This window comes from Pseudophryne corroboree, chromosome 1 (assembly GCF_028390025.1).
Source record: "Pseudophryne corroboree isolate aPseCor3 chromosome 1, aPseCor3.hap2, whole genome shotgun sequence".
NCBI lineage: Eukaryota > Metazoa > Chordata > Amphibia > Anura > Myobatrachidae > Pseudophryne > Pseudophryne corroboree.
In genome coordinates, this window is record NC_086444.1 from 357,564,896 (window position 1) to 357,585,736 (window position 20,841).

Below are 20,841 nucleotides of genomic sequence, written 5' to 3' on the forward strand. Positions count from 1 at the left end.
CCTGTGATCCTCTGGTGTATAGCTCATACTTACCAACATTTCAAATACATTTCTTCTGAAATGACATGTACAGTATATGTACTGCAATCATGGTTTTAACTGCCCCTTTCAATATTTGCTCCTTTGGTTTACTAATATGGCCTCTTTCTTACATAACTGACTAAGGGGTCTAAGGATGGAGATGAAGTGGAGAGATATAAAGATATAAAGTACCAGCGAATCAGCTCCTAACTGTCATCTTACAGGCTGACGCCCAAATGTGTTATGCCTTAAAAAAGTGATAAAGTGCAGAGTGATAAAGTACCAACCACCTTCTGTTATTTTTAAACAAATCTTGTAACCGGATCAGTATGAAAAACAAGCGACCTGGATCCCGGCCATCAGTATACACCGGTATGCCGCCAACGGGGTGAGCACTAGAAAACCGCTTGCCACAGGTTATATTCTCCCTCTATGGGTGCTATCGACTCCCACAGAGGGAGAAAAGCCTGTGGCGCCGGGATTCCGGCACAGTGCTTCACTGCTAGTCGCGATTCCAGCGTCAGCATTGTGACGTCCGGGGTCCCGACTAGCGGTATTGTAACTGCATCCGCCTGTAACATGGCAGTTAGGAACAGGATTTGCTCGTACTTTATCACTCTTTGGGGTCTATTTACAAGAGATACTGTGGAGAGAGATAAAGTCCCAGCCAATCAGCTCCTAACTGCCATGTTACAGGCTGTGTTTGAAAAATGACAGGAGCTGGCTGGCTGGTACTTTATCTCATCCACTTTTCTATCTCCAAGGTTTAGTAAATAGACCCCATGGTTACACTCACTTTATCACTTTCGGCTTAATACATTTGGGTCTAAGGGGTAAATGTATTATAGCAGCATTCCTGCTTCCCCTTTATTACCGAGGCGAAGCAGGAAGGGACATTGACAAGATGTAAGAACATCAGAGCTGGGGAGCAAAAGTTCCCCACTCCGGCGATGCCCCCCCTGGAGCACATAGCACATCAGCTCAGTGATGATGCGCTGTCTCTCCCTGCCTTGGCTGGCTCTGTGCATGCGCGGGATCCTCGCTACTTATGCGAGATCTACTGCACAGTCCAGGGCCGGCACCCACCACAGCCAGGAACAGCTCTGTCCTTGCTGTGCTGTATAGGCATCGCCACCTGCAGCTGTCGAAAACTACAGCTGCAGGTGTCGGAATGGTCAGCGCTGCTGACCGTTCATACATTGCTCCCTCATGTCGGCGCTGCTAGATAGCAGTGTCAATATGGACAGGGGCGCATAGTGCCCCTGTCACTGAGTCGGCACCGCAAGGGTGGCTGTGGGAATCCTCACCAGATCCCCTCAGGTTAGACGTGCTTTCATTTCTATTCTGAATAGCGAGTTATAATTAGGATAAAATAAAACCATTAATAGCAGAAATTAATTAAGATAAAATAATCAATGATAAATGTAATGGAAAAACTGAGCTCCTTAGATTAACTGAACGTAATTAGGAAAGCAGAAAGGTTTAATCCTTGAACATACTTAAAGCTGGATGACCGTCACAAGTGTGGCTCAGTGCTGGAGCCAGTGTAGAGCAGGACATTGCCTACTTTATTGGGCCTGTCAGAGATCTAGATCTAATGTAAGTGCCTCAACAGTTTTGCTGCTAATAAATTGTGAGATTAATATGAACATTTATAAACACCACGCCAATAATCAGATAATACCATATTTATGGTAAGAACTTACCGTTGTTAAATCTTTTTCTGCGAGGTACACTGGGCTCCACAAGGATTAACATCGGGGTGTAGAGTAGGATCTTGATCCGAGGCACCAACAGGCTCAAAGCTTTGACCTTCTTCCCAAGATGCATAGCGCCGCCTCCTATATCACCCTGCCTCCATGCACAGGAGCACAGTTTCGTTAACCAGCCCAATGCAGTAGCAGGTACCAGAGACGACAATCGCTCGTAGTCAATTACCACACACTCACCGCAGGAGAGGGTGTCAGCGGCTATGCCGATACCAACCCAAAGAAGCTAAGTGCGTCAGGGTGGGCACCTTGTGGAGCCCAGTGTACCTCACAGAAAGATTTAACAATGGTAAGTTCTTACCATAAATCTCATTTTCTGCTGCGGGGTACACTGGGCTCCACAAGGATTAACATCGGAGATGTCCTAAAGCAGTTCCTTATGGGAGGGGACGCACTGTAGTGGGCACAAGAACCCGGCGTCCAAAGGAAACATCCTGGGAAGCGGCGGTATAGAAGGTATAGAACCTAATAAACGTTGTCCCTGAGGACCACGTAGTCGCCTTGCACAAATGTTCAAGGGTCGCACCATAGTGGGCCACCCAAGAAGTGCCAACTGACCGAGTAGAATGGGCTTTAATGGTAGCAGGAACCGGACGACCAGCCTGTACATACGCATGTGCAATCACCATTCTAATCCATCTGGCCAAAGTCTGCTTGGAAGCAGGCCAGCCACATTTGTGAAAAGCAAACAACATAAAAAGAGAATCAGATTTCCTAATGGAGGAAGTTCTCTTCACATAGATACGGAGAGCCCGTACCACATCCAAAGACCGCTCTTTGGAAGACAACTCAGGAGAATTAAAGGCCAGAACCACAACTTCCTGGTTAAGGTGGAAGGAAGACACCACCTTCGGTAAACAACCGGGCCACGTTCCAAGAACCGCCCGGTCATGGTGAAATATCAAATAGGGAGTCTTACAGGATAAGGCACCCAAGTCTGAGACCCTTCTAGCTGAAGCAATCGCCAGCAAGAAAAGAACCTTAAAGGAAAGCCTCTTAAGATCAGCAGAGGCTAGAGGCTCAAACGGAGACTCCTGCAAGGCCTCCAAAACCACGACAAGTCCCAAGGGGCCACAGGTGGTACCTAAGGAGGCTGAATCTGCAACACACCCTGAGTGAATGTATGGACATCAGGTAGGGTAGCAATTTTTCTCTGAAACCAAACCGACAAGGCAGAGATGTGAACCTTGAGGGAGGCCAGATGCAGGCCTAAGTCCAGGCCTTGTTGTACAAAGGCCAATAGTTTGGCCGTACTAAACTTGAAAACGTCATGATTGGGAGACGCACACCAAATAAAGTAAGCATTCCAAACCCTATGGTAGATCCGCAGAAGCCGGCTTACGGGCCTTCAACATAGTTTGAACGACCGCCTCAGAAAAACCCTTGGCCCTCAGGACAGAAGCCTCAAGGGCCATGCCATCAAAGCCAGACGGGTCAAATCCTGGTAAATACAAGGGCCCTGAACGAGGAGGTCTGGTCGTTGTGGAAGTAGAAGGGGACGATCCCACGAGAGACCCAGTAGATCGGAGAACCAGTGCCGTCTGGACCACGCTGGAGCGACCAGAAGCAGGTGTCCTCCTTCCTGCTTGAACTTCTGTATTACTCTGAGCAGGAGTGACACCGGAGGGAACACATACTGTAGCTGAAAGTTTCATGGAATTGCCAGAGCGTCTATGAACGCAGCTTGAGGATCCCTTGTCCTTGCTCCAAAGACAGGAACCTTGTGATTGTGTTGAGACGCCATCAGGTCCACATCTGGGATTCCCCACTTACCCACGAGAAGTTGAAACACCTCTGGATATAGGCTCCATTCTCCGGCGTGTACGTCCTGACGACTGAGATAGTCCGCCTCCCAGTTCAGAACGCCCGGAATGAACACTGCTGATATGGCCGGCAGATGGTGTTCTGCCCACTGAAGAATCCTTGATACTTCCTTCGTTGACATGCGGCTTCGAGTGCCGCCCTGATGATTTATGTACGCCACCGTGGCGGTGTTGTTCGATTTGCACCTGAACAGGTCTGTTCTGTATGAGATGCTAGGCCAGTGTAAACGCATTGAACACTGCCTGCAGTTCCAGAATATTTATCGGGAGTAGACTCTCCTACTTGGTCCACCAACCCTGAAGAGAGTGTTGTTCCAACACCGCACCCCAACCTCTCAGACTGGCATCAGTTGTCAGGAGGACCCAGTCGGATATCCAGAACGGACGGCCCCTGCTCAATTGATGGTCCTGCAGCAACCAGCTTAGTGACAGGCGGACCTCCGGAGATAAGGAGATCATGTGAGATCTTATCCGGTGAGGCAGGCCGCCCCACTTGGTCAGAATTAACTTCTGCAGAGGGCGAGAGTGCAACTGAGCATACACCACCATGAGACCTAGCACTTGCATTGCCGAATGAATCGACACTCGCGGACGGAAGCATCGAATCCTGTCCTGAGACAGGAACAACCGTTGGTTGTGAGTGTCCAATAATGCTCCCATGTGTACCATGCTCCGAGCAGGAACCAGGGAGGACTTCTTCCAGTTGATCAGCCACCCGTGGGCTGCCATGCACTGGACCGCCAGATCGAGATGACACAGGAGAAGTTCTGGGGACTTTGCCAGGATCAACAAATCGTCCAAGTACGTTAGGATCCTGACCCCTTGACGACGGAGTGTAGCCGTCATGACCGCCATTACTTTGGTGAAAACACGGGGAGCCGTTGTCAAACCAAAGGGTAACGCCCAAAATTGGTAATGAAGGTTGCCCACCGCAAACCGCAGGTACTGCTGATGAGATACGGCAATAGGAATATGTAGGTAGGCATCCAGTATGTCCAGGCAGACCATATAGTCCCCAGGCTCCATGGCCAGAACAATAGAGCGCAGCGTTTCCATACGAAACTTGGAGATCCGCACATGCTTGTTCAAGGACTTCAGATTGAGAATGGACCGCGGTGAATAGTACCCCTTGCCTCTCTGAGCCAGAGGTACCTGTACTACCACTACTGTGGTCAAGAGGGAATGTACCACCGAGTGCAATGTGTTTGCTTTTGCCGGATCCAGTGGCACGTCTGTAAGGCAAAATTGCTGCAGGGGACGATTCTTGAAGGGTATGGCGTAACCTCGAGCGACAACTTCCCTCACCCAGGTATCTGAAGTGGTCTTCAACCATTCCTGGGCAAAACCTAGAAGTTGGCTCTCCACCCTGAGATCCCCCAGAGGGAGCACCGCCCCGTCATGCGGCAGGCTTGTCAGTTTTGGAAGCTGGCTGACGGGCGGCCCAGGCACGCTTCGGTCTGGGCTTGGCAGGTCTGGAAGCACGAGCCTGCTTTGGGTACGCCTGACCTTTTGCTTTTCCTGGAGGACGAAAGGGCAAAGGGAAAGTACTTTTAGCCTTCTGTGCTGAAGGAGCCGTACTAGGTAGGCAAGCTGTTTTAGCAGTAGCCAGATCAGCCACAATCTTATTGAGGTCTTCTCCAAAGAGAATGTCTCCCTTGAAAGGAAGTACCTCCAGGGTTTTCTTGGAATCCATATCCACCGACCAGGATCTCAACCAAAGAATACGTCTGGCCAAGACGGACGTAGTAGCAGCATTGGCGGCGAGCACCCCGGCATCGGAGGACGCCTCCTTAAGGTACAGAGAAGCTGTGGTAATATACGAGAGACATTGTCGAGCATGCTCAGATGCGTTGGAAGGCAGTTCCGCCTCAAGCTCCTGAGCCCACGCCTCAACAGCTTTAGCAGCCCAAGTCTCTGCAATTGTTGGCCTATGCACAGCCCCTGTTAGGGTATAAATCGCTTTTAAACAGCCCTCCTCACGTCAATCAGTCGGTTCCTACAGAGAGGTGACGGTAGTTACTGGCAGAGCAGAGGAAACAACTATACGCGCCACATGAGAATCTACAGGCGGAGGGGTTTCCCAATATTTGCATACCTCCGCAGAGAGAGGATAGCGAGCCAACAGTCTCTTATTCGGTGTGAATTTTGTCCCAGGATTTTCCCAGGATTCCTGACGTATGTCAACCAGGTGTTCAGAATGAGGTAAAACTTGTTTAACCACCTTCTTACGTTTAAACCTATCCGGTTTCTTGGAGACAGTCTCAGGCTCATCAGACACCTGAAGAACGAGCCTGATTGCCTAAATCCGGGACATCCACCAATTACTTCCCTTCCCCAACAGAAACATCAGTGTCAGGGTCTGTGGGATCAGTATATGCATCATCCTCCTCAGAGTACGTGTCTGTTAAAGCCGTGGAATGGGAGGAGGTAATGGCCCGTTTAGAAGACGACTTAGTCTTTGGTGGGCAAGAGTGAGACTTAGGATTTAGACATAGATCGGTTCAAATGCTGCAGCTGCGTGGAAAGCTGATCTGCCCATGGCGGGTTCACAGCAGGGACCATAAACTGCTGCAGTGGCACAGGTGGTCCCACAGGGGGCGTCAATTTAGTGCTTAGCAATGTGGAGAATGTAGCCCAAGGCGGATACTGTGATGCCTCAAGCGCTACTGACCCACTGGGGGGCAATGAACCCCCTGAACCTGAACTCTCAGCTGCTAAATTATCCTCCATTGCGTCAGCGGCCTCACTACCACGCAGTGTGGGAGAGGCCCCAATGTCGTTGCCACGTGTAGCAGACATAACTATGTGCACAATAATGGGCAACCCGGTACAAGGTGTAGCAGCACTATACCTAGCAAGAACTCTCAGACCGGAGGTTAAATAGATATAGAATATATGGTGACTATAAATCACAAGCAAAAGTACCCCGACAGTATATCTTGTGATACAATCCTACATTGAAAATAGAAAAACACCTGAAACACTTTGCCCCTTCAGGTATAGAAATATAGGAGTAGCACGCGGAGTGAAATACCCTGCAATAAGGCAACCACGCAGCAGCTACATGCACACACATATATAGTCACAAGTGTACCATGCAGAAATTATGTACCATAAACTGCACTGGACTAGCAATACAGAGTAATACTCAGTATGGCTATATGTGATAACTATAGTTATAATAAACACAGTAAGCACTGGATGTATATCACAGGGTGTGTTCCACACAACCCTGAATGTACACACTCTTTCTTAACGAACACAGTCCCAGTGACAGGTAGAATACTCAAGTGTCCTGTAGGAAGCACAGCACTGGCAGTCAGGCGGTTCCACAGAGGAGGATTTGCCCCAGCAATCCCAGGAACAGCAAGGGTCAATCTGTAATGGCCGCTGACCAGGAGTGAAGGAGAAGGAAGCAGCTCCAGGGCGGGAACATTGTAGAAATTACGCCCTGGGGCTGGGGGGGAGGGGCCTCAGGTCCGGTCTGCTCCCCCTGCTAGCATCCCCACCGGGTGTGCGGGCAGAATACAAAACGGGGGAATTGTACTAAAACCCCCTGACCTGTGCCCAAATTAATACCCTGGTGGCTAGTGGAGCAAGCTGCCCAGTAATCAGTGCCAGCACGCGCGCGGCCCACCTCCTACGGCCGCGCTGGATCGCGGTAAAGTGCGGCACAGAAGCCCCTTACCTCCCCCTTGTCTGCGGCCCCGCAATCCTGGAGACGGCGGCATGTGTGCGACTCACAGTTAGTAAGAAGCCTTCGTCTCCGCTGCAGTGACCCGACAACCATGGCGCGGGAGTATACAGTGACGCTGGGGGTGATGACGCTGCACGCTGGAAAGTCTCTAAGACTTTACCAGCAGCAGCCCTTGAAGTCTTCAAACAGATTCTTCTGTTGAGTCTTTAAAATAACTTTGAAAAATGCTGCTTAAGGCAGCCACCTGTAAAGTGCCTGCATACTGCAACGCACCAACTTACACACTGAGCTCCTGTGCATGGAGGCGGGGTGATATAGGAGGCGGCGCTATGCATCTTGGGAAGGTCAAAGCTTTGAGCCTGTTGGTGCCTCAGATCAAGATCCTACTCTACACCCCGATGTTAATCCTTGTGGAGCCCAGTGTACCCCGCAGCAGAAATATATTAAAGTGCAAGTTTAATGGCTGATACAAGAACAAAATAAATTACTTATGAACAAGATGTATACCTTTGGTCTAGGTATAAACAGTATTTTCTAACATTTACAATCTATGATAAGCCACAGTGCATGTTGCTGCATGGCCAGGCAGGCCTCACACAGGGTGAATAACGGTCACCATATATCACAATGGACAGGAACTCATCATGAGATGTGAAGGCTTGTTGCTATGGAACGGAGATAAGTAACAGGGAGGGTCGGCTGCTGAGCACAATTATTCAGTATAAATCCATCCTTAAGGGGGGTACACACGGAGAGATCAGTGTTTAAAATCTAAGCAATCTGACTAGATTGCTTAGATTTCAAGCAGGGATCTGTTGTGTGTATGCCCCCCAGTAAAAAGAGTTAATGGAACAACTGTATATTTAGGGGTGACTAGTCCGTGTCACAAACAAAATAATCTAACCATTTGTGCGCTTGTCCCTTTCCTAACACACACAAGTATCCACATTTCAGTACGGTCAGAAAAGGCTCCACTGGGAGCAGTCAGTGCTTACAGCCAGAGGTATGACACACTGAACAAGTCTCTGCTCCTTCCATGTGCCTAGACATGAGTCAGGCCCCTCAGTCATGTTACGGGAAAGACTGCCTATTGTTCAAACAGAAATTAATGTGCTAGAGCCCTTTACACGTCACAAGAGGCCACATTGCCCTGCTCCATATAAGACAGACAGGGTAGGTCTTTAGAACCAGGTAATTTAGCTACTGCAATAAGTCACTGATTTTAAATAAAATCTACAGTATACAGTGAATGATACTATTATACATAAGGGGAGTTTTCCTCAACCCCCCCCTCATCTTTATACACAGACACTTATTTTCTCCCAGAACAGTATCATTTCAGCAGTGGAACGGCTGTTTATGAGCCTTAGGAGGCAATGTCCACACCACACTGCATGTTTATCCCATATAATAGATGCTAATGCTGCTCCTCACCTGTTTCGCGCACCAGTGACCGCTAGATGGCGCCCAATAGAGCACTTCAAATGTTGCTCCTTCCGGATGCGCACAACCATCTACGCTGACATTACGTTTATGTTGTTCAGTCATTTTGACGGGCTGGTAACTATTTATCTAGATCTGTAGACAGGCAGTTTTATTTCTAAGCTATTTGCAAGTATAAGTCTGATCTATCGAACTCCCCCCCAAAAAATCTCAGTGATGAACATTACCCTGTACCAGGGGTGGGGAACATGTGGCTCTCCATCTATTGTTGAACTATACATCCCAGCATTCAATGCAACAGTTTTAGCATGGGCAAATAGCAAAACTGTAGCAGGGCATGCTGGTATGGGTAGTTCAACAACAGCTGGAGGGGCAAAGATTCCCCATCTCTGCCCTATACACAAATAAGCCAGTGGAGAAGTTGCCCATGGCAACCAATCAGAGGCTCTGTATAATTTTATAGAATGCAAATTATAAATGCTGATTAGTTGCCATGGGCAACTTCTCCACTCTTATCACTGCTTCATACATTTACCCCCATATGAGAAATGATAGGAAGAACAAAAACCTCTGCTTAAAAAGGTTAAGGAATGTGACACATCAGTTCATCACAATGGATCTTCTCTCTGACATGGCCAGACTGTGGGCATAATTATTCAGATCTGATTGCAGCAGCAAATTTATTAGTTAATGGGCAAAACCACATGCACTGTGTCCATAGATTATAGCATACATTAGTACCCAAAATAACCTCCGACACATCCACTGGTTGCTGTAGGACGATACACAGAACAGAAAGCTCTCCTGCACCACTTCTCAACCCTTCCTACCTACAACGGATACATATAAATATATCTGAGGGGCAGCAATTGGACTGAGCAAACAAACTGTTCCACCTGATATAGAGGTGCCACAGGCTGAACAGGGAAGTGATAAGTCATAACTTACTGAGGGTGAGAGCTGGTTAGTTTGGTTGGGGGAGCAGGTACTCACTGAGCGCAGAAAATCCTGAGACAGCACAATAGGGACATTGATTACATCCTTATGGATCATAGGCAAACGCAGCGGGGGTTTCCGGTTGCACGAAACCACCCTCCTCTTGGCAAGTGGCTCAAATTATGATAACAAAGCAATGGTATAATATGATTACTAGAGCTGCCGCCACATCATGCAGTGTAAGGGACAGAGCAGAGCTGCTGCACATGCCCAGTGGAAGCAGCTTCTTCTGAAAAGTTTGCTGTGTGTGTAGATCTCCGTCCTCAATCAGTGCACTGGACCGGAGAGTTGTTACCAGGAAGAGGAGACAGGAGCCTTACCATGAGGTGGGAGAATGTATGCTTAGAAAGTGCAGTACTGGTTCTATTATGTAGACCATCTATAATGTTAAATATTAATACTGTATTCCATGTTCCGCACAGTGGGAGATTGTGGATTGCATTTGGAAACCCCTCTCTAGAAATCCTGCTTTTGCCACTGTGGATGAATACATACACCACTGCTTGAAACCTGAGCATCCCATAATTACAAAGCGGCCAAAACTGATGCCACTATGCCAGTGGTTACCAAACTCTGTTTTCAGGGCACCTTTACGGATCAGGTTTTAAGGATATCCATGATTCAGCACAGGCGACTTAATTAGTACCTCATTTATTTTAATTAATCCATCTGTGCACAACCATGGATAGCCTTAAAATCTGGACTGTTAGGCCCCATACACACTAAACGCGTCCCTGCCAACATGGGCAGTAGCAGAGACCCAGTGGGGTGCCGGCATCGGCAAGTGCATACCTACTTGCCAATGCCAGCGGGGAAAGCAGCGGCGGCGGAGGGGGACAGTGGGGGCTACGACGGAATGGGACGGTTGTCGTTAACGAGGACCTCCCTCTGTACATGTTCAGACGAGGGAGGGTGGGTCATTAACGATGCACGGGAGCGCACATCGTAACGACATTGAGTGTACACACTGGACGAGTTTGTAGAAGATCTCGCTCAGATTGGCCCTTCTGAGCAAGATCTTTTACTTTCTCGTCTAGTGTGTATGAGGCTTTAGGGTGCCTTGAGGATAGAGTTTGGGATCCACTGCACTATGCTATCAAAATATTTGACCCACCACCCAAAAAACAAACACAATATTTATTTATTTTACATTTTCTAAACACCACACAGCATGCTTAAAGATGATGAAATGATTGACACAGTCGCCATATGCTTACAGATATAAAAAAACATTTATTTGTACAAAACTTATGGGTACATAGAGGGTATACAAAAGGCGGATTACAATACTGAACCGAATATGTAGCTTTATCAATAACAATTGTCTCTTTCTGGAACTCATATCCCTCCAACTCACAGACAACTAGTAAGTCCTGAGACAGGCAAATGTCAATGCAGAGAACGGAATATTACAAAATAAAATTGTAGCTTTACCTGTATAAAACATTAACACTGTAAATTCAAAAACATGTTTAAATAGACACAACAGACAAGATTCACAACAATAAAACTATTTATAGAGCGATAGGCACTCCCTTTATGATGAAAATAAACAGCTGTATTTATCATTTGATGGTAAGTGAAGTGGGCCACATATGAATAAAAATAAGGTGTGTGCAGGGGCCCGTAGGAGAGTAATACTGTAAAGAACCACACCATAAAAGTTACTTATTTATAAATAGAAGCAAAACATTAGTAAATCATGTCAGCATTGCTGTGGGTAATGGTCAGGCGCAAGAGCTGCAGTAATTACTGGATGCAAGGATGAAGCTCTGTACGGTCATTCCATGGTAACAAACGTTATATTTTGAAATATATTTCATGTGAAATATATTTTTTTGACCATGTGTTTTGAATATTTTATGCAAAGTAAATGTTGTTTGTGTGGCACATGATATGCTTTCATTTTGATGCAAAGCTTGTCATGGTAACAAACGTTACATAAAAAGACCATTTTCATGGAGTGACCCTGTAAGGTTTGTATGCAATTTACCAAAGGAATGAGATATAGGTTTTGTTTTACAGCAATGCTGTTGCCACAATAAGCATAAGATGCAGCGCCTTCAAATTCACCTTGTTCCACATTAAAAAAAAGGTGGAAAAAAAGGTGCTAGTTATAGTTTAGTTGCTATAAGAAAGTTGCATGCAAGCAGGATTTCATCATCAGTACAGCTCTGTTCACACACCAGTGAAATGTGTAGTGACTGTGCAGATAACTCAGTAAAGTACTGGAAAAGATACAAAATTCTGTAAGTTTGAATTGGCTATCAGAATAAAACTCATTTGTATCTGTTAAAAGCATTGAAGCTGGCCAACAACTACACAGCAGTCACAATTAAAAGGAATTATAACTTTCATTAATAATGCCTTTCATTGTCTGCATATACGGACACCACTAAAGGTGCATACGCACTTGCCGAAAAAATAAATAACGTCGTTCATTTTCACCCTTCCTGAGCAACGTCGTTCACTTTCTAGGCAAGTGTGTATGCTGGCGACGACAACCGATGCGCGGCACCATGGGTCATTAACGACCCACGGTGTCTGTGGTGCATGCTTGCTCAATTTGGGTCGTCGCCCAAGAGCTGTCTGCATGGCCCTGCCGCGGCGTGACGTCACTGGGCGATATGGTCGTCATATTGCTCAGTGTGTATGCACTGCCACCACTGCCCGGCTGGGGCAAACACTAGGCGATGTCGCTCATAGAGCGACGTCGCCTAGTGTGTATGCACCTTTAGACTTCTGTATGTTTGCATCAGGAGCACCCTATTGAAACGTTAAGACTAAATTGGACCTTGTCCAGAAAATGCGTCAGACTGGCACAAGGAGGAGATTATCCTCTATTTAATGTAGGTTTTTATGTGCTAGAGACACTTTTTGTGCTTTGATTTTTTTTTTTTTCAATGCATGAAATAATAAAATGAAATCATTTTCATGTTGTATTAGGCACTCTTAAACATCTGGAACACTTATTTTAGAGCTGCAAACCCCAAAAAAGAACATGACATACAGTAAAATTAAAGTAGCGATTAGTCAGTGATATTACAAATAGCACTGACTAACTGTAGATCATCACTGTGCAGTCCGAGAACTTCATACAGCAAATGTAATGCTGTAAACATGAACAGAAGATTCAGTCATAGCAACGACTAAACCAGCATAATATCATGATTAACTATATCCAGTATTTCCTTTTTCTAAAATTGTAGTGTAGTAATTGTCTTAAATTGTTGTCCCTTTAAACTCCTTCAGTATAATAGGGATACCTCTCTGAGGAGTAAATTTACTAAGTAGGGAGTCCTATTTAAGATGGGATGTTGCCCATGGCAACCAATCAGAATCTACTTCTCATTTATCTAGCGCCTTCTAGAAGATAATACCTGGAACCCGATAGTTTGCTATAGGCAACATCCCATCTTAAATAGAACTCCCATCTTAGTAACTTTACCCCCGATTGTTTTAACATTGAAAAGCTGGTTAAGGACAATTCTTGGCTAAGAATTTAGAATGTTCTAGATTGAACAGTTGAGGCATGACCTCATGTGAGGGGTTGGATGGTGAAATACTCTACCGCTTTCCCTTACAAAATATCCTGAGATTTTCACATCAGCAAAAAAGGATTCATCAACCAGCATTGTCTGACACAACCTCTACTCCCCCACCTCCAAAATCAAACAATGGTTCATCATCCCTATTACCATGTGCCAAAAAATCCTCTAGGATTTTTGCCGGTTCCTGTAGGAAGACCACCAGCACTGTGATATTGTCACTAGAGCCACCCTCTTTAGCAGCTGTGACAAGCCTCTGCGCGACGTGTTGCCAATCTCCACCATTCTCCCGAAGGTGGCCTAGAACAAGGCCAGGTGCCTCAGATGGCGACACAGCATCGTAAAAACCATCGCAAGCCAAGACCAAAAAGTCCTCTAAACCACTTAGGTGGTGGGAAGTTACATCACCTTCTCCAGACACGTATGGCTTTTGGTCAATGTCACCTGAAAATAGGACAAGAACATTATCAAATCAAGTTACATAGGAAAGAACACACCTACACCACACAGACCAAGAAAATGGGAAGGGCTCAGCAGGCAATCCAAACAAACTGCTGTGGCCTAATATTACTGTCTATTGTACCACCAAAATGAAAATATGTTAGGAACTAGACAATCGTTTCCCGCAAAAAGATGTGTAGATTTTATCGGGAGCAGTCAATTATGATACACAATCTTTATCTATAGATAAAATCAGTCAGTCAATCTGGATAAAGCATGCATTGGGGATTTCCATATGTTCAACACTGCACATAATTAGAATTGATCATTGGTTTAAAATAACTGCGATAAACAGAATGTGTGAAAAAACTGAATTCTAGATAGGATCTAAAACTCATCCATTGCTCGACTGAAAAAAGTATCAACTCCAAATAGGGGCAATAACTTCTCATCCAGCTAGAAAACAGACAAAACTCCTAGCATATTGTTTACACAATAAAAAAAAAAAAAAAAAGTTTGATCTGCTCTAGTTAAGAACAATACAGTCACAAGGCGAAGGCCTCCGATAAACAGTAGGTGATGAAGCAGTGCATGCTAGAGTGTTTGGCACAAAGCTCAAATGGCACTTCCAGGTCCAGATATAACACTAGTTACTGACCACATACATAAAAGACATTAGAATTTTATACTTACACATTCCCTCGCCTTGAAAAAGACCCAAGCAAGGGTTGAAACGCGTCAGTGTTCTACAGGTGGCCCCCATATGAGTTCTGTTGAGTGTGTAATCTAATCATAGAGGAGAGGATCCGTGGTGCCTTACTCGGGAGGACACAGGATTCCACCGAGATACAACTTGCTTGAAACCTGTCCGTTGCCAGTTCTCAAGCCATTTGGTAATTACAGCCTCCATCTACTCTTGGGATACTGCCTTAATCCTATGTGTGCTGGCAGAGCACAATACTAATAGGAAGTGTCGATATTTTAGACACGGAAGAAAGTTTGTCATATCCAGACCATTGTGCTATATTTGTTTTTAAATGTTTTTAACAATGTGTGTAAATTTTATGTAATTTTTGTGTGTATGGACTATTAAATAGTATTACACTATGTATATTTTCATGTGATCTTTTATATAAATCATGAGGACCCATGTGATCTAACAGGGGATATCCATCTATATCTGTGGACTACACAATATCTACTCCCTGAGAATCACTGGATAAAAGGGAACGTATAAATATAAAAATTCTAATGTCTTTTATGTATGTGGTCAGTAACTAGTGTTATATCTGGACCTGGAAGCGCCATTTGAGCTTTGTGCCAAACACTCTAGCACGTTGTAACTCCAGGGCATTGGGAAAGCCCAAAAATTGGCATCTAATTCAAAGGCAGCAACCAGTGCGCACTAAAGAAACGTTTGATATCTTTTTAGATTTTATGATGACGCAGTGCATGTTTTGTGGCATATCACTACTGAAGTAATTACTTATAGTATTTTTGTTTTGGGCAAATTTTAAAACCAAGACCTTTTTGCAAATTTAATATCTGCTCTTGTATTTTTATTGTGTTATTGCTGTTAACTTGTGTGCAAATGTGAATCATCCCTATAGTGTGCACAACGTACTAGTGTGCCAGTAGCCTTAGGGGTATATTCAATTGAAGTCGAAAGCTGCCGTCTGTCGAAAAAGACGTCAGTTTTCGACTTTTTAAGGTCGAATCGTGATTTGACCTATTCAATCAAACCCCAAATTTTTCGACAAGTCGAGGAATTCGACTTGTCAAAAAGCACGTGGATCGGCGGAATAGCTGCCGATCCACGTGCTTGTTTCGAAAACGTGGCCAAAACCGACAGGACTGGAGAGGCAGAGAGACTGGGGGGAGAGCAGCGCCACAGCGTCCCGCACCTCAATTTGACTTTTTTAAAAGTCGAATTGAGATGTCATTTGAATAGCCCAGGTCGGATCCATTCCGACAAATGAATGTCGGAATTGTTACGACTTCAATTGAATATACCCCTTAGACTTTCTGTGCAGGTTGGGGAACCCTTGTAGTTCGCTAGAATGCAAACAAGCAGCATTAAAAGATGTGTCTGAACTGTTATAATCTATAGCCGACTATCCATAGGGTGTTACATTGGAGGGCAGCCCTGGAATTGCACTACTACACTTAAAGAATTAAAAGTAGACAAGCTCAAGTCATTTACTCACCGATGGCTCTGGATACAGCAAGGGTCCCGTTAACTCGCCAGCATCCCATAAAAGTAACGCAGCCGCCCAGAGACTCTATTCTTTCACGTTCATCCTATGAAAGAAATGTGTTCAAAGCAAATGGTCAAAGATTGCCATGTAGTAAACACTAGAGAAACATAAAAGGCACCATCATTCTGATCAGTATATAAAATTTTTCCACTTGGACCAAAATAACTAAAGCTCAAGCTCCCCTACCACAAAATATAATTTCTGCTTACCGAAGAAAGTATGTAACTAGCTACAAGGGTCCACTAACTGCCACCATCTCTCCTTGATCTGGAGGCAACATTACACAGCAGGGAGATAAAAGTGTACCTTACTCATTTCAAGCAATGCAGAACTTTTATATTCATAATACGTACATTCCCCATGTGTACAATTCTTATTATAATTAATAAATGAACATAGGGCAGTCTATATGCTATTTTAACACTAGATCAATTCTATTAACATTATTTGTATAATGTAATGCTATATACATGTACATAATGTTCCTCAAATAAAACAAAAACTTATTTCTAATACAGGTTGAGTATCCCATATCCAAATATTCCGAAATACGGAATATTCAGAAATACAGACTTTTTTGAGTGAGAATGAGATAGTGAAACCTTTGTTTTCTGATGGCTCACTGTACACAAACTTTGTTTAATACACAAAGTTATTAAAAATATTGTATTAAATGACCTTTAAGCTGTGTGTATAAGGTGTATATGAAACATAAATGAATTGTGTGAATGTACACACACTTTGTTTAATGCACAGTTATAAAAAATATTGGCTAAAATGACCTCAGGCTGTGTGTATAAGGTGTATATGTAACATAAATGCATTCTGTGCTTAGATTTAGGTCCCATCACCATGATCTCTCATTATGGTATGCAATTATTCCAAAACACAGAAAAATCCGATATCCAAAATACCTCTGGTCCCAAGCATTTTGGATAAGGGATACTCAACCTGTACCTGCCTCCACAGAGTTTAAATTGGTTGCTCTCAAAAATATAGTGATTGTTTTGCAGATTTCCACCAGTAGCACATGTGGAACAACAATACTTCCAATTTGATGCACTAATGATGGCTGGAGCTGAGGTTTTATGGGCTAAGTTGGGAAAGGGGCCCGATATTTCAGCATGTGTGGCCTCAAAATGACTGATATCGAATAATGATCTACTCCTAGCATTCTCTCTTGCGATAATACATTACTATGTAGAAGTTACCTACAAGAAAGCATCCCAGTGTTTGTAGTACAAGTTAGAAATATAAAGAAGCCTAGAAGTGTACACCCCAGCTCACCTCTCTCTCTGGCTTGTGGGGCTCCATGAGTGTTACTGGATTCCCTTGTTGTACAAGAAAAGCTTGGGAGTCTCCTAACCAAGCCACATGTAGCCGATCACCCTCCAGTAGGGCACACACCCCAGTGGTACCACTACGCAATCTCTGCAGAAAGAAAAGGAGTTGGTATGAATTCAGCCTAATATCTAACAGTAGCAATTTAACTCAGAATGATTAACAGAATGAAAAGAGCAGTGTTATACAAAATCAGTGAAGAAAAAAAATAAAATAAAAAAGTTCAGTATTTTATAAGTTGAAATATACACGGCATGAATTTACATTCCAGAACATTTCAGTGTGGATTTCTCACAAACTACGGGAATGCGGCAACTACTGTGAACTGGACTGGCTTGCTGTTTTACCACGGGAGAAGCTGAACAGAGGTTTTGCTCTCTGGGATGTACTTTGGTCTCCATGGAGACCACCTGAGGACTAGCAATTGCGGTCACCTTTTAGGGGGTGCCAGGTTGACTCTTGTCCCTCAGAAAATTGTGTATCTTTATTCGCTTCTAGCAGAGTTTGTGTCTAAGTGGGAACAATCTCCCAAGGAGGTTGCCTCAGTGGTGCGCTTGGCCAAGACAACTGCATTTGTAATTCAGGGCTCAGCATTCTTTTGTACAAAAAACTTGAAGGTCGCCTTAAGTTTATTTTTATGGGCTTTGGGTTGTTATCTGGTGTGGGTGCTCCAGACAGATTCCTCAGAGACTCCTTGATGGATTTAGCAAAACAACTCCGTGGTGTGGTGGAATATGTGTGTGAGGCTGCCTAGGAAGCGTCCACATTATCGGCTACTGCCATCACTACTAGGCAGGCCTTCTGGTTTAGTTCATGGGAAGCAGATTCAAAATCCAAATGCTCTCTGGAAGCACTTCAGGTTTGGTGGGGGTGTTCTCTTTAGGCCAGAGTCAGGTGTGGTGATTGCTCAGGCCACGGGTGGCAAAAGTACATTTCTGCCTGTGTCTGCGCAGTGGGGTCCGAGTTTTTGCACCTGTCGCTCTTCCTATTGGAGGGTGCGGCTGCCAGAGGCAGTGTCTTTTCTGGCGCAGGCTCAGCACCAAGAGGCAGATTTACAGGGTCATCAGATGCTCCCGAGAAACCTAGCGTCTGACAGGGTCTCCTACCACCATTCCAGTCGAGAAAAGGAAGTCACCTTCTCCCATACAGGGACAAGTGGGTGCAGTCTTCTGTCTGGGTGTTAGGCATCATATCCAGAGATTATCTAATTGACCTCAGGGGAACGCCACCAACATTTTTTTCATCAATGCTCTTCCCTGGGAAACGCAGAAGAGGGTGGCATTAAACCAGGCTATTGACTCCCTACTTTCAGAAAGTGTGACTGCTCCGGTACTGGTGAAGGAAAGAAAGGATTTTACTCCAACTTATCACTTGTCTAAAAGCCAGATATGTCCTTCTAGCCGATTTGTAATCTTCGAGCCCTGAATACCAGACTTTGGGTGTATAATTTTCAAATGGAGTCCGTCAAATTCGTAATCTGTAGCATGGAGGCCAATTAATTTTTAGCATCCATCAACATAATGTATGTGTACCTTTGCATTACGATTTGGGCCAGAAATAATTCTCTCCTCAGGTTTACGGTCAGATAGACTCATTATCCGTTCCAGGCTTTGCTGTTTGGTCTGGCCATGGCACCAAGCATTTTCACAAATATCACGGCAGTGAACACTGGGTAAAAACAGTTATACCTTACTTGGACGATCTTCTCAAAGACCGACTTAGCTCCGTTGTAGCAGACGCACCTAGACCACACAAAGTGGGTCCTTCAGGAACTCTGATGGATTCTGAATATCAAGAAGTCACAGCTGGTGCCTTGTCAGCAATGTTGGGGAAGCCGCTGATACGAGATAAGAGGCGGGGAAACAAGTAATTGTACATGGCTACGCCGCATAGGAAAGTTAATTGCTGTGTGGACATGAGGTTTATACATCTCACATCGCATTCATCTAAGGAACTCTCTCTAATGCTGCACAGACACGCTGCTGAGAAGTGTCTGTATCCAGACACATTATTTTCCTTTTTGGAATAAAGCACAGCTTCTAAGTGGAATATCTGTTGATGATCGCAAATAACATCTATCCTCCAGATAAGGACTGCACATAGGAAGAAACAGGAGGCAACTGGACCAGACCACAAACTCCCTATGGTAGTATAGACAACTATCTATCTTATATGACTGTGCTAAACCAATTTTAATACAGATTAATAAAGATATTAGAATAATGATTCGGTGAAGACAAGAGTATATATGCAGAGCAGTCCATTATTCAAATAGGGGAGCCACATCAACTGCCACCCATAAACACTGTCAAACATCGCTGGGTGTGGCTCCCCTATTTGAATAATGGACTGCTCTGCAACTGCCATATAGATTTCATATATAAGTACTTAACCAACCCAGTCAGGAGAGGATAGTGTCTCAATTATCAGAAGTTAATCTGTTACTTGAACTAAACATTGCCAAACCTCTCAGAGAGCAATCAGAGGAAAGGAGAGAGATATTTTGACTCTTAAATGCATTAAAGGAAAGTTTGATAGTATCCGATTATCTGCTGTGTAAAGGGTACCAACAGCTCTCCCAGTGACCTTAAGTGTTGTGCGAAAATCTTTACCTCAAAGGAGGAGCCCCAAGGAGAACAAGTAGCTAAGCAAGGAGACCTATGGCCCTTTGGAATAGAGTCAGTCTATCCCTGCAAACCTTACATATTTAACATACATCAGGTGGAGCTTGGCCTGTCGTCCCAGCATTTACAGCACTGAGCAGGGCAGCATCAGAGATGAGACAGGGCAGAGAAGGAAGCGGATTTTTCTCCTCAGCGCCGGCCTTTTGACAGCATCAATCCGTGGAAGGCCTGCCCGGAGGTGCGGTCTGACAAAGATATTTGTAAAAAAATTTAAAAGCACTATTACATTTGCTTAAATACCAGCGCTTTTCATCTCTTTGTGAAAATACTTGAAATTCCGTAGCGAAGCATGGGTATTCAGTATATATATATATATATATATATATATATATATATTTATTTTTAAAAGAAAGTAACTTTTTAACTTTTAATAAATTCCTGCTCTCTCTCTCTTTTTCCTTGTTTACATATTCAGGGTTTGGTAAGCCCCATTGAAAGTTGCAGTTAATTAGCTACCAATTGGCGCCAGGTGTAAATCTATTTTTTGCATCCTCAGAAGGTTCCCTTTGAGCTAGTGGATTCTGTTGAACTTAAATTTGTTACTTGGAAGAGGACCTCCCTCATGGCCATTGCGTCAGCTTGTGTGTTTCCAAGTCAGGTGCATTGCCTTGCAAGTGACCTTTCCTCATATTTCATGAGAACAGGGCGGTTTTGCATACCATACCTTAGTTCCAACCAAAGGTTGTTTCCTCTTTTCATTTAAACCAATAAACTGTCTCTCTGGTATTCTGTCCATCAGCTTCACGAAACCAGGACGGGCGGCACGGGGCTTCACCTGAGCAGCTGTGCTAGACTGCTACTGGTTTCTCTGTCCACACTC

General features: G+C 44.6%; 1 protein-coding gene across 2 annotated transcripts in view; it reads right to left on the minus strand.

Moving 5' to 3' along the window:
• Positions 1 to 10,962: 10,962 nt before the first annotated feature.
• Positions 10,963 to 20,841, minus strand: part of PPM1F (protein phosphatase, Mg2+/Mn2+ dependent 1F) — a 62,319-nt gene continuing 52,440 nt past the window's right edge. For both annotated transcript variants that reach the window (XM_063964782.1, XM_063964783.1), the window contains 3 exons: positions 17,284 to 17,427; positions 15,946 to 16,039; positions 10,963 to 13,741 (listed from right to left, as the gene is read on the minus strand). In XM_063964782.1, the coding sequence (XP_063820852.1) occupies positions 13,374 to 13,741; positions 15,946 to 16,039; positions 17,284 to 17,427 (606 nt within the window). In that variant the 3' untranslated portion in view covers positions 10,963 to 13,373. The remainder of the gene's footprint in view (positions 13,742 to 15,945; positions 16,040 to 17,283; positions 17,428 to 20,841) is intronic.